Genomic DNA, 15,688 nt, shown 5'->3' with positions numbered 1-15,688 from the left:
TTGCCCAGGCTGGAGTGCAGTGGCATGATCTCGGCTCACTGCAAGCTCTGCCTCCCGGGTTCATGCCATTCTCCTGCCTCGGCCTCCTGAGTAGCTGGGACTACAGGTGCCCGCCACCATGCCCGGCTAATTTTTTCTATTTTTTAGTAGAGACGGGCTTTCACCATGTTAGCCAGCATGGTCTCAATCTCCTGACCTCGTGATCTGCCTGCCTCAGCCTCCCAAAGTGCTGGGATTACAGGTGTGAGCCACCACGCCTGGCCTATATTTTTATTTTCTCAATGTCTCTGAACTACCGCATTGTGTCCATTGGAATGTTTAATAACAAAAAGGGGGTATGATCTTATGACTGTAATAAGGTCATCCTGATATATTTGAGGAATACACAATAACTTTGACTAATTTTGTGATTGTTAGAAACAGTTTAAGTCAGAAAAAGAGGAATAATGCTCTTGTTCTGAAACACTCTATAATCAGGCTACTCAAACCATGATTCATTTATTACTTTAGGCGGTAATGTTTATAGTTCCTCACACAGATGCTGCACTTTGTCTGCCCGGAGAGGAGAAAAAGATACTCCTCCTCCTAGTTCAGTTAGATAAGAGATGTTTAAAAGAAATTTAAATATGGTTAGAAGTTTTTCTGGAAGTTAGTTATATGCATATCGTTTATGCTTCATTTTTTTGAAATGACCGAAAGGGCAAATTTTGGTTATATTTGAGGCAGCTTAAATATATACTGTAACTTATATATACAAATGTAGATTGGACTTCAGTTTTCTTTGGAATTTCTATTTTTATTGTAAAATTGCCGCTATTTAAAAGAACAATAGAAACTTCTGCAACTTTTTGTTTTGGGACTATCTTTTAAGCTAATTACACATTCTTTTGAATAGCTTCTGTGCTATCAAATTTTTATTTCCTGAGTGCTTATTTGCTGTTCACATGTGGCCAAAAGCCATTTAGTACCATGTATATTGATTAAAGTGCAGATTAAGATATTTTATATCAATTTTTGTTCAAAAATGAAATTTGATTATATAAGATTGGTGCTTTTGTGACTTTCAATGCCTTTTGTGAAGGAATTTATAAAAGGGAATTTAAAAAATATATCTTTGAGTTATGTTGTCATTGTTAGAATAATAATTATACCAGGGCTATTTTGAGTGATAGATTTTGGCTTATTTTTTAAAAAATTTATTTCATTAGAACATAAACCATGAGGAAGTAGTTGGGAAAGGTGCCAGGGAATGTTGGTTAAAGGATACAAAATTTTTTAGTTAGAAAGAATTGAAGATCTATTGTACAATATGGTGACTATAGTTAATGATACATTGTATTCTTGAAAAATGGTGAGAATGGATATAAAATGTTCTCACCACAAAAATAGTAACCAAGGAATGTATATATTAATTAGCTAGATTTAGGCATCGCACAGCGTGTGTGTATACACACACAGACACACACACACACAGGTTGAGTGTCTCTTACCTTAAATGCTTTTTTTTTTTCTTTTCTTTTTTTTTTTTGAGACCAAGTCTCGCTGCTCTGTCGCCCAGGCTGGAGTGCAGTGGCACAGTCTCGGCTCACTGCAAGCTCTGCCTCCTGAGTTAACACCATTCTCCTGCTTCAGCCTTCTGAGTAGCTGGGACTACAGGCATCCGCCACCATGCACGGCTAATTTTTTTTTTTTTTTTGTATTTTCAGTAGAGATGGGGTGTTTCAGATTTCAGATTTTTAAAAAGGTTTTGGGATATTTGCATTATATCTACTAACTGATTGAGCATTTCTAATCTGAAAATCTGAAATTTAATGCTCCAATGAGCATTTCCTTTAAACATCATGTTGGCGCTCAAAAAGTTTCAGATACTGGGAGCATTTTGGATTTCTGGTTTAGGGATACTCAGCCTGTTCTTTAAAATATGATGTTGTGGCTGGGCGTGGTGGCTTACACCTGTAATCCCAGCACTTTGGGAGGCTAAGGCAGGTGGATCACTAGAGGCCAGGAGTTCAAGACCAGCCTGGCCAACATGGTGAAACCTCCATCTCTGGTAAAAATACAAAAATTAGCTGGGCTTGGTGGCACATGCCCATAATCCCAGCTACTCAGATGGCTGAGGCACAAGAATCACTTGACCCTGGGAGGTAGAGTTTGCAGTGAGCCAAGATTTCACCAATGCACTCCAGCCTGGATGAGAGAGTGAGACTCTATCTCAAAAAAAAGGAAGAAAATTATGTTGTACACATAGTAAATACATATAATTTATGCCAGTATAAATAAATAAATATATATATATCTATGCACACACACCCACACCCCCCACAAGGGTAGGAACTTTGTGTATCTACTTCAATATACCCAGCACAGTAAATGCTTAATACGTATTTGTTGAATGGGAGAATTAATGATCTTAACTTTTTTTTTCTTTTTTTTTTTTTGAGACCAAGTCTCGCCGCTCTGTCGCCCAGGCTGGAGTGCAGTGGCGCAGTCTCAGCTCACTGCAAGCTCCGCCTCCCGAGTTAACGCCATTCTCCTGCCTCAGCCTCCTGAGTAGCTGGGACTACAGGCATCCGTCACCATGCACGGCTAATTTTTTTCTTTTTTTTTTTTGTATTTTCAGTAAAGATGGGGTTTCACCATGTTGGTCAGGCTGGTCTCAAACTCCTGACCTCCTGATCCACCCGCCTCAGCCTCCCAAAGTGCTGGGATTACAGGTGTGAGCCACCGCGCCCGGCCCTGCACGGCTAATTTTTTATATGTTTAGTAGAGGTGGAGTTTCACTGTGTTAGCCAGGTTGGTCTCGGTCTCCTGACCTTGTGATCCACCCGCCTCAGTCTCCCAAAGTGCTAGGATTACAGGTGTGAGCCACCGCGCCCGGCCCAATGATCCTAACTTCTAAAAAAGCTATACTTACTACTTTACAGGTATAACTTATGTAGTAAAATTACTTAGTAAAAACAGACTTTATACTGCTTGAATTGTAAAATGTACTTTTAAACATGAATACTTAGGTATATATCCTGTCTCTAATTTCTGTATTCCAGTATATTCATCATGGGATTCTTTTTTTTTTTTTTTTTTTTTTTTTTTGAGACAAGAGTTTTGCTCTTGTTGCCCAGGCTGGAGTGCAATGGCACGATCTTGGCTCACCACAACCTCCACCTCCAGGGTTCAAGTGATTCTCTTGCCTCAGCCTCCTGAGTAGCTAGGATTACAGGCATGTACCACTATGCCCAGCTAATTTTTTTGTATTTTTTGTAGAGATGGGGTTTCTCCATGTTGGTCAGGCTGGTCTCGAACTCCCGACCTCAGATGACCCACCTGCCTTGGCCTCCCAAATTGCTAGGATTACAGGCGTGAGCCACCATGTCCGGCACTCATCATGGGATTGTAAGACTTAAGTCAGTTTGAAGATTTTAATTTTTATAGTTTTTTTCCTGTTTATTTTGCCATGAAATCATTTCACATAATAACTTCATATTTCTTTATTTAATTCTTACTCTAGGGATCAACAGTCTTTAAAATTTCAGCGATATTTATCCTTTTATAATCATAGCGATGGGCTGGGCATGGTGGCATGCACTTGTAGTCCCACCTACTCAGGAGGCTGAGGTGGGAGGATTGCTTGAGCCCAGGAGTCTGAGACTCAGCCTGGGCAACATAGTGAGACCTGGTCCTCCCCAGCCCTTAAAAAAGGTCAGCCATATCTCTGTCTCCCAAAAAAAAAAAAAAAGTCAGTCATAGATTTTTTTTTTTTCCAAAGATTTATCAGTTATTTTCAAAATGGCTATGGAAAACTCACGTAAGTTTTAAAATATGCCCTCTTTCTCGTTTTAAAAAATTATTATTATTGTCCATACATGTTACTCTTTTCATCTAGATTTATCATGTTTCTTTGACCTCCAGACTCTGGTGTTTGCCTAAGCTTTATTAGAGACAGGTCATTTCTACCTATGTGTCATTTTATCTATGTCTTGATCTTATGTAATTCAATTGCTCTTTAAGATTATGTTCTCTTCTCATGTTTGGTTTATCCATTATCCAAATTTTCCATTTCTTCAACCTGTTATCCCTTGACTCTTTACAGTTCTACCTTTTTATTCACTTATTCTTTTACCCTTTTTTTATTCCTGTTTTTCATTCACCCCTTTCTGTTTTTCAGGTACTCCTTATCTCCTCAGCCTTTTCTTCTTCATTTTCTTTCTTACTTTTCTCCTACTTCTCATTTTACGTAATACTTACTTTTTGCTTCAGTCTTCAACCATTGTCAATCTTGTTTTTCCTTATATTCCATTTTACTTTCTGAACTACTCTTTAATCTCCTGTTCAACACTACCTTTCCTTCCTTTTTATCCCCTCTTATTTACACTGTGATTACAACAGTTGGGTATAGTCTGATTTATCTGAGTGTAAAACTGATGAGTTGGATGTACCAAAAATATAAGGAAGCTAAATTCAAAGAAGCTAAAAGATTTGCTTGTGTCACCTAGCTGGTTAATTTTGGCATATGCATTGTTTTTCTACATAGTCTCTATAGTCAAACAGGTTTCATTTAGAAATCATTCCCCATAAGAAGGGTTTCAATTTGATTTGAATAGGCAGAGATGGAAAAAATTTCCTCTCTGATAACTACTGCTATTGTTGTATACCAGTAGAAATATAACAGCAGCACTTCGGTTAGAAGAAGCTCATTAACTATTCAGAATAAATTTTCTTTTTCTTAATTTTTGGTAATCATATGTCTTAGCCTCTTGAATTTAACTTAAACTCTCAAAAGATTTTGGTTGCCATTTAATTTTTAGGTTTCCTTAATGATAGGGACCTAATAATTTGTTTTAAAAAATCTGTCTTGGCTGGGAGCAGTGGCTCATGCCTGTAATCCCAGCACTTTAGGAAGCCAACATTGGAGGATTGCATGAGCCCAGGATTTCGAGACCAGCCTGGGCAACCCAGTGAAACCTCATCTCTACAAAAAGTTAAAAAATTAACCAACCGTGGTGCCACATGCCTGTAATCCCAGCTGCTTGGGAGGACGAGGTGAGAGGATTTCTTGAGTCCAGGAGTTTGAGGCTGCAGTGAGCTATGATCACACTCCTGCTCTTCAGCCTAGGTGACACAGCAGGACCCTATCTTTGAAAAAAAAAAAAAAATTATATTTTGCAGAAAAGAGGTAATTTGGAGGATAATTTTGTTAATACTGTTAGATCAGATTCTTGTTATAATGATATTCAAAGAAGTAACACCCAGATGGTCTGTACCATTTCTGAATTTTCACTAACTTGAATGAGATTGTTTCTTCTCATTCTGTCATAAGATATAATCCACTACCACAATAAGATGTAATCTAATTGGATTCTAAGCATAGTGAGAGCAGTGAAAAAATACCTAATTTTATACTTCCATTTCCTTGATCCATGCTGCTCCCAATTCTTATCTCCTTTCTGGAAAACTCCTATTTCAGGTCCAGCTAAAATATCACCCTTTGGGTTGCCTTTCACATTACATGTAGTCTGAAATAATTGTTTCTTCGTTTATATTTTTATGGCACATTATTCGTGTCTTCTCCAAAAATTATTTATACTTTTTTTTTTTTTTTTTGAGACAGAGTCTCGCTTTGTCGCCAGGCTGGAGTGCAGTGGCACCATCTTGGCTCACTGCGACCTCTGCCTCCCAGGTTGAAGTGATTCCCCTGCCTCAGCCTCTCGAGTAGCTGGGACTACAGGCACACCACCATGCCCAGCTAATTTTTTTGTATTTTTAGTAGAGAAGGGGTTTCACCATATTGGCCAGGATGGTCTTGAACTCTTGACCTCAGGTGATCTGCCCACCTCGGCCTCCCAAAGTGCTGGGATTACAGGCGTGAGCCACCACACCCAGCCTATAATATTTTAAGAATGCTTCTGTTACAGTATTTTATAAAATATTTGTCTATCTGTCACAATAACTCTGAGCTCCTTAAGTACATACATCTCTTTTTTGAGATGGAGTCTTGCCCTGTTGCCCAGGCTGGAGTACAGTGGTGCCATCTACGCTCACTGCAACTTCTACCTCCCAGGTTCAAGCAATTCTCTTGCCTCAGCCTCCCGAGTAGCTGGGACTACAGGCGCATGCTACCACGCCCGGCTAATTTTTGTATTTATAGTAGAGACGGGGTTTCGCCTTATTGGCCAGGCTGGTCTCAAACTCCTGACCTCAAGTGATCTGCCCGCCTCAACCTCCCAAAGTGCTGGAATTACAGGTGTGAGCCACTGCGCCTGGCCCATATGTGGACCATATTTTGACTCAGGGTTTTGTTAATGTCTGGCTCAATGTAACTTCTCACTAAATATCCTTCTCACTAAATATCCCTCTATGAAATACATTAAAACCTAATTTTAAAAATAACAGGAAATGCAAAAAGCAAAGCAGTCTAGAGCTGCTAAGTATGGAAGATGGCAAGGTATGGAGTTATGTATTATAGTAAAATATTAGGTGCTCCTAATGATGATTTCCCATTATATCTACTATTTTACTGAAGCAGAGAGATTTGTATAGCCATACTTCAGAGATATTCAGGGTTTGGTTCCAGACCACCTCAATAAAGCAAATAGCTCAATAAAGCAATTATTTCAATAAAGTGAATGATATTAATTTTTTGGCTTCCCAGTTCATATCAAAGTTGTGTTTATACTGTAGTCTGTGTGCAATAGCATTAAATCTTTAAAAACCAATGTACATTTTTAAATTAAAAATACTGCATTGCTAACAAATGCTAACAATCATGTGAGCCTTCAGTGAGTCATAATCTTATTACTAGTGGACAGTCTTGTTTCAATGTCGATGGCTGCTGATTAATTCAGTGTGATGGTTGCTGAAGGTTTTGGTGGCTGTGGCAATTTCTTAAGATAACAATGAAGTTTGTCACATCAGTTGACTCTTCCTTTCACAAAATATTTCTTTGTGGCATGCAATAATATTTGATAGCATTTCACCCAGAGAAGAACTTTCCAAATTGGAATCAGTACTCTCAGACTCCACCATTGCTTTATCAACTAAGTTTATGTAATACTTTAAATCCTTTGGTGTCATTTCACCAAAGTTCACAGCATCTGCACCAGGAGTAAATTCCATGACAAGAAATTACTTTCCTTGCTCATCCATTGGAAGCAACTCCTTATCTGTTCGTTTTATCATGAGATTGCAGCAATTCAGTCGCATCTTCAGGCTCCACTTCTAGTTCTCTTACTATTTCTCCCACATTTGTAGTTATTTCCTCCACAGAAGTCTCAAACTCCTCAGAGTCATCTGTGAGGATTGAAGTTACCTACTTCCAAGCTCCTATTAATGATGATATTTGGATTTCCTCTCATTAATCATGAATGTTCTTAATGTCATCTGGAATGGTGAATCCTTTCCAGAAGCTTTTTAATTTCCTTTGGCCAGATCCATTATAGGAATCACTATCTATGGCAGCTGTAGCCTTAGGAAATGTATTTCTTAAATAATGAGTTGCAAAAGTTGAAATTACTCTTTGATCCACAGGCTGCAGAATAGATATTGGGTAAGCAGGTATGAAAATAACATTAACCTCTTGTACATCTCCATCAGAACTCTTCAGTGACTAGATGTCAATGAGCAGTAATATTTTGAAAGGAATCTTTTAAGTGTCCTGGGATTTTTGAAAGTTAAAAGTAGAAGCTGGTGGCTTCTACTTGATGAAGTCACCAGCTACATTAGCCCCTAACAAGACAGTCAGCCTTTCCTTTGAAGCTTTGAAGCCAGTCATTGACTTCTCTCTAGCTATGAAAGTCCTAGATGGCATCGTTTTTCAATAGAAGACTGTTTCTTCTACATTGAAGATGTAGCCACCATCATAAGTTGTCTTAGCTAGATATTCTTGATAACTTGCTACAGCTTCTCCATCAGCACTTGCTGCTTCACCTTGTACTTTGATGTTCCAGAGATAGCTTCTTTCGTTAAACCATATGAGCTAACCTCTACTAGCTCTAAACTTCTGCAGCTTCTTTACCTGAGTCTTCCTAGAATTCAAGAGAGTTAGGGCCTTGCTCTCGATTAGGCTTTGGCTTAAGGGAATGCTGTGGCTGGTTTGATCTTCTATCTAGACCACTATAACTTTTCTCCACATCAGCAGTAAGACTTGCACTTTCTTTTTGTTGTTGTTGTTTTGAGACAGAGTGTCTCTCTGTCACCCAGGCTTGAGTGCAGTGGCGCAATTTCAGGTCACTGCAGCCTCCACCTCCCGGGTTCAAGCAATTCTCCTGCCTCAGCCTCCCAAGTAGCTCGGACTACAGTCACACGCCACCACGCCCAGCTAATTTTTGTATTTTTAATAGAGATGGGATTTCACCATGTTGGCCAGGATGGTCTGGATCTCTTGATCTTGTGACCCACCCACCTCAGCCTCCCAAAGTGCTGGAATTACAGTCGTGAGCCACTGCGTCCTGCCTAAGTTTTGCATTTTTTAGTAGAGACGTGGTTTCACCATGTTGGCTAGGTTGGTCTCCAACTCCTGACCCCAGTTGATCCACCCGCCTCGGCCTCCCAAAGTGCTGGTATTACAGGCGTGAGCCACCATGCCCGGCCAACTGTTGCACTTTCTTATCATTCATGTCTTCACTGGAGTACCCCTCTTAGTCTTTCAAGAACTTTTCCTTTGCATTTACTATGTGGTTAAATGTTTGGCGCAAGAGACCTAGCTTTCTACATGCCTTCCTCACTAAGAGTAATCATTTCTAGCTTTTGATTTATAGTGAGAAACGTGGGACTCTTAATTTTGTTGAGCATTTAGAGGCCATTGTGAGGTTATTCATTGGCCTGCTTTCAATATTGTTGTGCCTTAGGGAATAGGAAGGCCTGAAGAGTGGGAGAGATACAGAAGTCAATGGAGCAGTCAGAACACACACAATTTTCAATTAAGTTTGCTATCTTACATTGACCTGGTTTGTGGTTACTCCCCAAAACAATTACAATAGTAACATCAGTGTTCACTAATCACAGAAAAACAGATATTATAATAACAAAAACGTTAGAAATATTGGGAGAACTACCAAAATATAATACAGAGACATGTCGATATTACATGATATATATATATTACAGATATTATAATAACAAAAACGTTTGAAATATTGGGAGAACTACCAAAATATAATACAGAGACATGTCGTGGGCAAATGCTGTTAAGAAATGGCACTGATAGACTTGTGTGAGGCAGGGTTGCTACAAGCCTTCTATTTGTTAGAAAGTGCAGTATCTGTGAAGCACAATAAAACAAGGTATGCCTATAATTTTTTCTTTAAAAGTATCCTATTAGCGTAATCTCTTTAAGATACAAGCATGAGTATAAAGCAGTTTATTAACTATTAGGTGGATGTATACTCATGGGAGAGAGACATTGATTAGAAAATTTCACCAGTTTGAAAAATTGGTTTTATTTATTTATTTATTTATTTATTTGAGACAGAGTCTCGCTCTGTCACCCAGGCTGGAGTGCAGTGGCACAATCTTGGCTCACTGCAAGCTCCGCTTCCCGGGTTCATGCCATCCTCCTGCCTCAACCTCCCGAGTAGCTGGGACTACAGGCGCATGCCACCACGCCTGGCTAATTTTTTGTATTTTTAGTAGAGACGGGGTTTCACCGTGTTAGCCAGGATGCTCTCGATCTTCTGACCTTGTAATCCGCCCGCCTCAGCCTCCCAAAGCATTGGGATTACAGGCGTGAGCCACTGCGCCTGGCTGAAAAATTGGTTTTTAATATGGTTTCCACTTGAACTATCTGGTAAACTACTATAGAGTGAGTGGTTTGGTGGGATTAGGGTTGGAGTGGTAAGGAGCCTTAATCATTAGGGTTTTAATCTTCATTGCCTTTGTTACTAGTGCTTAGGAATTAAATTATTTAGATATGGTAATGTTATATTTTATGTAAGTGTGCTAGAATATGCACTGTGTAGTGTAAAATGTATGTTTACTTTTAAAATATACTAATTTTTGACAATGTTAAATGTAATACAGTATTTTTAAAAGAATATTTTGAAAATACAGATAATTCTAGAAAAGAAAATAAAAATCTCCCATAATCCCTCCTGTAGAGATAATGAATGCTAATCATTTGATGTTTTCCTTTTAGTCTTTGAAACATACTAATTCTCATAACAGTTCTATGAAGTAGGTGCTGTATTAATTCCACTTCATAGAAAAGAATTTAAGGATCAAAGCAATTTTTAAGTGTCTCCCAGAAAATTAAAGTTTTTAAACTTAAATTCCAGTGTTATTTCCCTACAGTATAATTGCCTCTGTTTTATTTAGTTATTTTAGCTCACAGAAAGGAAAAAGAAATTAATTATACCATGGCTTATGTTATTTTTTTTCTTATTTTTAGAGACATTTTAAATCCAAAGGATGTGATCAGTGCCCAGTTTGAAAACACCACCACTAGTAAAGATTTTTGCAGTCAGTCATGTTTGTCAACATATGAACTGAAAAAAAAACCTATTGTTACCATAAATACAAATAGTATTTCAACCAAATGCAGCATGTGTCAGAAGAATGCTGTTGTAAGTTACCATTTTCCTTTATTGGGGCAGGAGTCTAATATTAATATGTCTGTGCTTAAAGAACAGCTTTTGATGCTCTCTGCTCCTTGTTTTTGTGTTGCTATTTTTTAATTTCTAGATTCGACATGAAGTTAATTATCAGAATGTGGTCCATAAACTTTGCAGTGATGCCTGCTTCTCTAAGTTTCGTTCTGCTAACAACCTCACCATGAACTGTTGTGAAAACTGTGGGGGTTACTGTTACAGTGGGTCGGGACAATGCCACATGCTTCAGATAGAGGGACAGTCTAAGAAGTTTTGTAGTTCATCGTGTATCACAGCATACAAGCAGGTACATGACCATATTTAATCGTGATGTCTTTGTTCAGTTCAGGTAATCTGTATTTTTAGTCGAAATTATTTATGAAAATGTTGTTTTGCAATATTGGGTTTACTGGCCGGGTGCCATGGCTCACACCTGTAATCCCAGCACTTTGGGAGGCTGAGGTGGGCGGATCACCTGAGGCTGGGAATTCGAGACCAGCCTGACCAACATGGAGAAACCCCATCTCTACTGAAAATACAAAAATTAGCCAGGTGTGGTGGCACATCCCTGTAATCCCAGCTACTCAGGAGGCTGAGGCAGGAGAATCGCTTGAACTCGGGAGGTGGAGGTTGCAGTGAGCCAAGATCGCGCCATTGCACTCCAGCCTGGGCAACAAGAGCGCAACTCTGTCCCAAAAAAAAAAAAATCAAAAATATATATATATACACACACACACACACACACGTATATATACGTATATATGTATATACGTATATATGTATATGTATATATACATATATATAGAGAGAGTTTACTATTTGCTAACTGGTATTCTTTATACATAAATAGTATTTGTTGAATAAATGTGCATTAAGTATTCGTATAGAGTTCTGTAAGCAGCAGTTTTGTTTATGCATTTGAAATACATGTTTTTAGAGTGTGGCTTTTTTTTTTTTTTTTTTTAATGAGATGGAGCCTCACACTGTCTCCCAGGCTGGAGTGCGATCTTGGCTCACTGCAACCTCAGCCTCCCTGGTTCAAGCGATTCTCCTGCCTCAGCCTCCCAAGTAGCTAGGATTACAGGCGCCCACCACCAGGCCTGGCTAATTTTTTTGTATTTTTAGTAGAGATGGGATTTCACTATACTGGCCAGGCTGGTATCAAACTCCTGACCTCAAGTGATCCACCCGCCTCGGCCTCCCAATCCCTGTGCTGGGATTACAGGTGCGAGCCACCACGCCCAGCCAGTATGGCTTTTTTATTTCAAAAGTGATTTGTATTCTTTAACAATATTTTGAAAGTTAAAAAAAAACATGAAGAAATACAGTGTATCTCTCACAGATAACAAATCCTATCATTTTGTATAGCCTTCTAATCTTTCCAGCATGTGAGATTTGCATATATACTTCTTATTTGACAAGGAAAGGTTCAAGTTGCGTATGTATTGTTGAAATCTGATTCACAGAATTAAAATTGCAAACCAGATAATCAAAATTATATCATTAATTGTTACAGTAAGGGATTTTTCTTATCTTTATGAAATAGGAAGAAATAGATGTGGATTATATATTTGTGAATTGATGAGGTGTGCATGGGATGAACTGGATGAACTCTATAACAAATGTCTTTTATGTAGTTTTGTGTGTATTAGATTTGTATTTTATTAGTGAATTTTGATCAAATATTAGTTTTAAAATTGATAAACCTAAAGGAATAGTAAATGCTATATATATATAGTTTTAATTTTTAATTTTTTGGGTCCATAGTAGGTGTATATATTTATGGGGTAAGTACTTTTAATATTTTTAATTTTGTAATGTCTCTCTATGTAAGTGCATTTGCTAATCATTCTTTTCCTTAGAATAGTAAATCTTTATACAGTTTACCAAAATTGGTGAATTTAATAGTGTTGATTAGGAACTTTCTTGTTAATTGTTCTTAAAACTTTGTAGTAATTTTGGAATTTAAACATGTTTCAATTTATTTCCTGTTAATGTGAAAACACACTATAATGGCTAAGTTTTACTATTCATTCCTTATTTTTGTTCACAAAGGAAAAAAAAATCCCCACATCTTCATTGTTTTATCTTTTTCCAAAAGACTGTTCTTTGCCTGATACTGTATCAGGTACTAAAAGTTACTTGGATTCAGTCCATTGAAAGATGAGTCATAGTCCACAAGAGAGGGAGAAATAGGATGAAACATCTTAATTTTAAATTTATTCTTTACTTTTAATGTAGCCAAAACCTATTAAATTTTTCATGTATTATATCTGCTGTGGTAGAGAAAGAACTGGAATTTAGAAGTAAGGCAGATCTAGATTTAATTCCAGACCTTATGTTCAAACACAGTTTTACCTTGGGGAAAGCAGTTAAGCTCCCTGAGTCCCAGTTTTTCTGTCTGTAAATAACTATGATACCACCTATGTCACTGGGAAGTTTTTAGGATTATAGAAAGTAAGAATGAAAGAATGCCTAGTATGTAACTGGGGCATTGTAGATGGTCATTTCTGCTACTTTCCTTTCTTCCTTACATGTAATTCATTCAACAAACATTAGATATAATTTCTGTTTTGAGGGGCTGCGTGTCTCCTGAGAAAGATAAGACGTATAAATGAGTAAATAGAGATGCTATGATGGAAGTATTATGGGTACAGTGGGCCACAGAGGTAGCATAGTGAGCTCTACTTGATAGGGAAAGATGAGACTATCAGCAAAAGCTTCACAAAGGTAACTCTTGACCTGGGTCTGACAAATGAGGTTTGCTTTTACAGTCCTCATTAGGGAGGAGAGGCTTACAAATGAGGTTTGCTTTTACAGTCCTCATTAGGGAGGAGAGGGAAATGGGGTTAGAGATTTAGAAGACATTCCAGAATTCAGGCATATATTCACTTTACTGTGTATTTATTTTAATATCAAGTTTCACAAATTGATTCTTTAAGAAGGAAGATTGCTCTTAAAATCTCCTAATTGGTGCTGGACATACTTTATAAATTATGCTGAATGTGTGATATGTTAATAATACTTAGCATTATTTGCTGCTGAATCCCTAATTGGGTGAAGACTTAAGATAACGGACTCTGATTGTTTGTATTTGGACACCTGTGATATCCCAGGTTTGCTCTCACTTTACGCTTATAGATTTTTTTTTTATTATTAGTGGTAGAATATTTGCCAATAAGTTGCCTAATAAGTTTACTAATTTCCTTAAATTCATATTTATAAGCACCTTTGGAGGGGGTTATTTCAATTTATAGGATGATATAGTATAAAAGCATGAACTTGCTATTATTTAATGTTTTTAAAACTATGGTTATGACCTATTAATAGACCCTGAAATTAATTACTAGGTTATAACCAGCATTATTATTTTTTTCTTTTTCTTTCTTTTTTTTTTTTGAGATGGAATCTTCTCATTCTGTCGCCCAGGCTGGAGTGCAGTGGCGCGATCTCGGCTCACTGCAAGCTTCGCCTCCTGGGTTCACGCCATTCTCCTGCCTTAGCCTCCCAAATAGCTGGGACTACAGGTGCCTGCCCCTATGCCTGGCTAATTTTTTTTGTATTTTTGTACAGGCGGGGTTTCACCATGTTGGCCTTGCTGGTCTTGAACTCCTGACCTCAGGTGATCCACCCACCTCGGCCTCCCAATGTGCTGGGATTACAGGGGTGAGCCACTGCGCCTGGCCGCATTACTTTTTTAATGAAACAGAAGAGATTGGAAAATATCAAAGTGCATTACCTGTTATCATGATATTTATTCCTCTATAAAACTTTTTAGTTTTATTACATACATACATAATACACAAATGCAAAATCTCAGAAGTACATGTGTACCATGAAACTTCCTATTGAGGATTACAATCATAAAAGTTTGAAAATCACTGATTTCAAATATTTCGAAAGTGTTGAGTATAAACATTTCAAAGAATTATGCTTTTACTAGGAATTTGTTAAAAATGAATGTTGTTTTATTCTCTTAATAGAAATCAGCCAAAATTACACCATGTGCGCTTTGCAAATCATTGAGATCCTCAGCAGAAATGATTGAAAATACCAATAGCTTGGGGAAGACAGAGCTTTTCTGTTCTGTTAATTGCTTATCTGCTTACAGAGTTAAAATGGTTACTTCTGCAGGTAATATTGGTTTCATAAACTATGAAATGTAATAGTTGAAAAATTATGGTTATTGCTTTGTTTTTAAGGTATATTTTTTTGGTTGATTTTTAAGGCACATTTAACATATTTCAGATATTTGTTGTAAAATATCACCTGTTACCTTGATTGCTTATTTATTTACTTGCATGCCTATTTATGCATTTCCCCCTTACCAAAAGAATTTCATATGGCTTCTTTAATATATTTTCTTTATCCTCACCTAATTTCTTTGAAGTTTCATTTATTTGGTAGTTTCAGGGTAGACTTTGACTAATTTAAATTGGAAAGAAAAATTTTCAGTATTATGTTAGTTTTTGTCTATATGTGACATGATTTAGTTTCAGTTCCTACAACTTACCCTGGCCCTTGAATTTTCTTATGTTGTATAATATTATTTAATTTCTCATACTTTTGTGTACATTTGTACATATTACTCATTGGTTTTTATTTTGATTTGCTAAGGTGTACAAGTTCAGTGTAACAGTTGTAAAACCTCAGCAATTCCTCAGTATCACCTAGCCATGTCAGATGGAAGTATACGCAACTTCTGCAGCTACAGCTGTGTGGTAGCTTTCCAGGTATGGCTTCAGGAACCTTCCTCTTCTTCAGTCAGTGAGTCACCTACTGTATGAGTCTGTTCTTGCACTCCTCTAAAAAAATACCCTAGACTGGGTAATTTATAAAGAAAGAGGTTTTATTGGCTCACAGTTCCACAGGCTGTACAGGTAGCATGGCTGGAGAGGCCTCAGGAAACTTTCAATTATGGCGGAAGGCGAAGGGGAAGCCGGCACGTCTTACATGATGGGATCAAGAGGAAGACAGAGAAGTGGGAGGTGCTGCACTTTTAAACAACCAGATAGTGAAAACTCACTACCACCAGAACAGCAGGGGAGAAATCCACCCCCATGATCCAGTCACTTCCTGCCAGGCTCCTCCCCCAACACTGGGGATTACGA

The 15,688-nt window shown here is 37.7% G+C and overlaps 1 protein-coding gene across 6 annotated transcripts in view; it reads left to right on the top strand.

The window, feature by feature from the left end:
- ZMYM4 (zinc finger MYM-type containing 4) overlaps positions 1–15,688 on the top strand; it is a 155,338-nt gene that overhangs the window by 104,237 nt on the left and 35,413 nt on the right. For all 6 annotated transcript variants that reach the window (XM_054496387.2, XM_063665995.1, XM_054496381.2 and 3 more), the window contains 4 exons: positions 10,379–10,553; positions 10,672–10,884; positions 14,561–14,711; positions 15,195–15,310. In XM_054496387.2, coding sequence (XP_054352362.1) covers positions 10,379–10,553; positions 10,672–10,884; positions 14,561–14,711; positions 15,195–15,310 — 655 coding nt within the window. The remainder of the gene's footprint in view (positions 1–10,378; positions 10,554–10,671; positions 10,885–14,560; positions 14,712–15,194; positions 15,311–15,688) is intronic.

Source organism: Pongo pygmaeus, chromosome 1 (genome assembly GCF_028885625.2).
Source record: "Pongo pygmaeus isolate AG05252 chromosome 1, NHGRI_mPonPyg2-v2.0_pri, whole genome shotgun sequence".
NCBI classification, from domain to species: Eukaryota; Metazoa; Chordata; class Mammalia; order Primates; family Hominidae; genus Pongo; species Pongo pygmaeus.
Note: the sequence above shows the minus strand (reverse complement) of the source record. Positions and strands in the feature narration are given on the sequence as shown.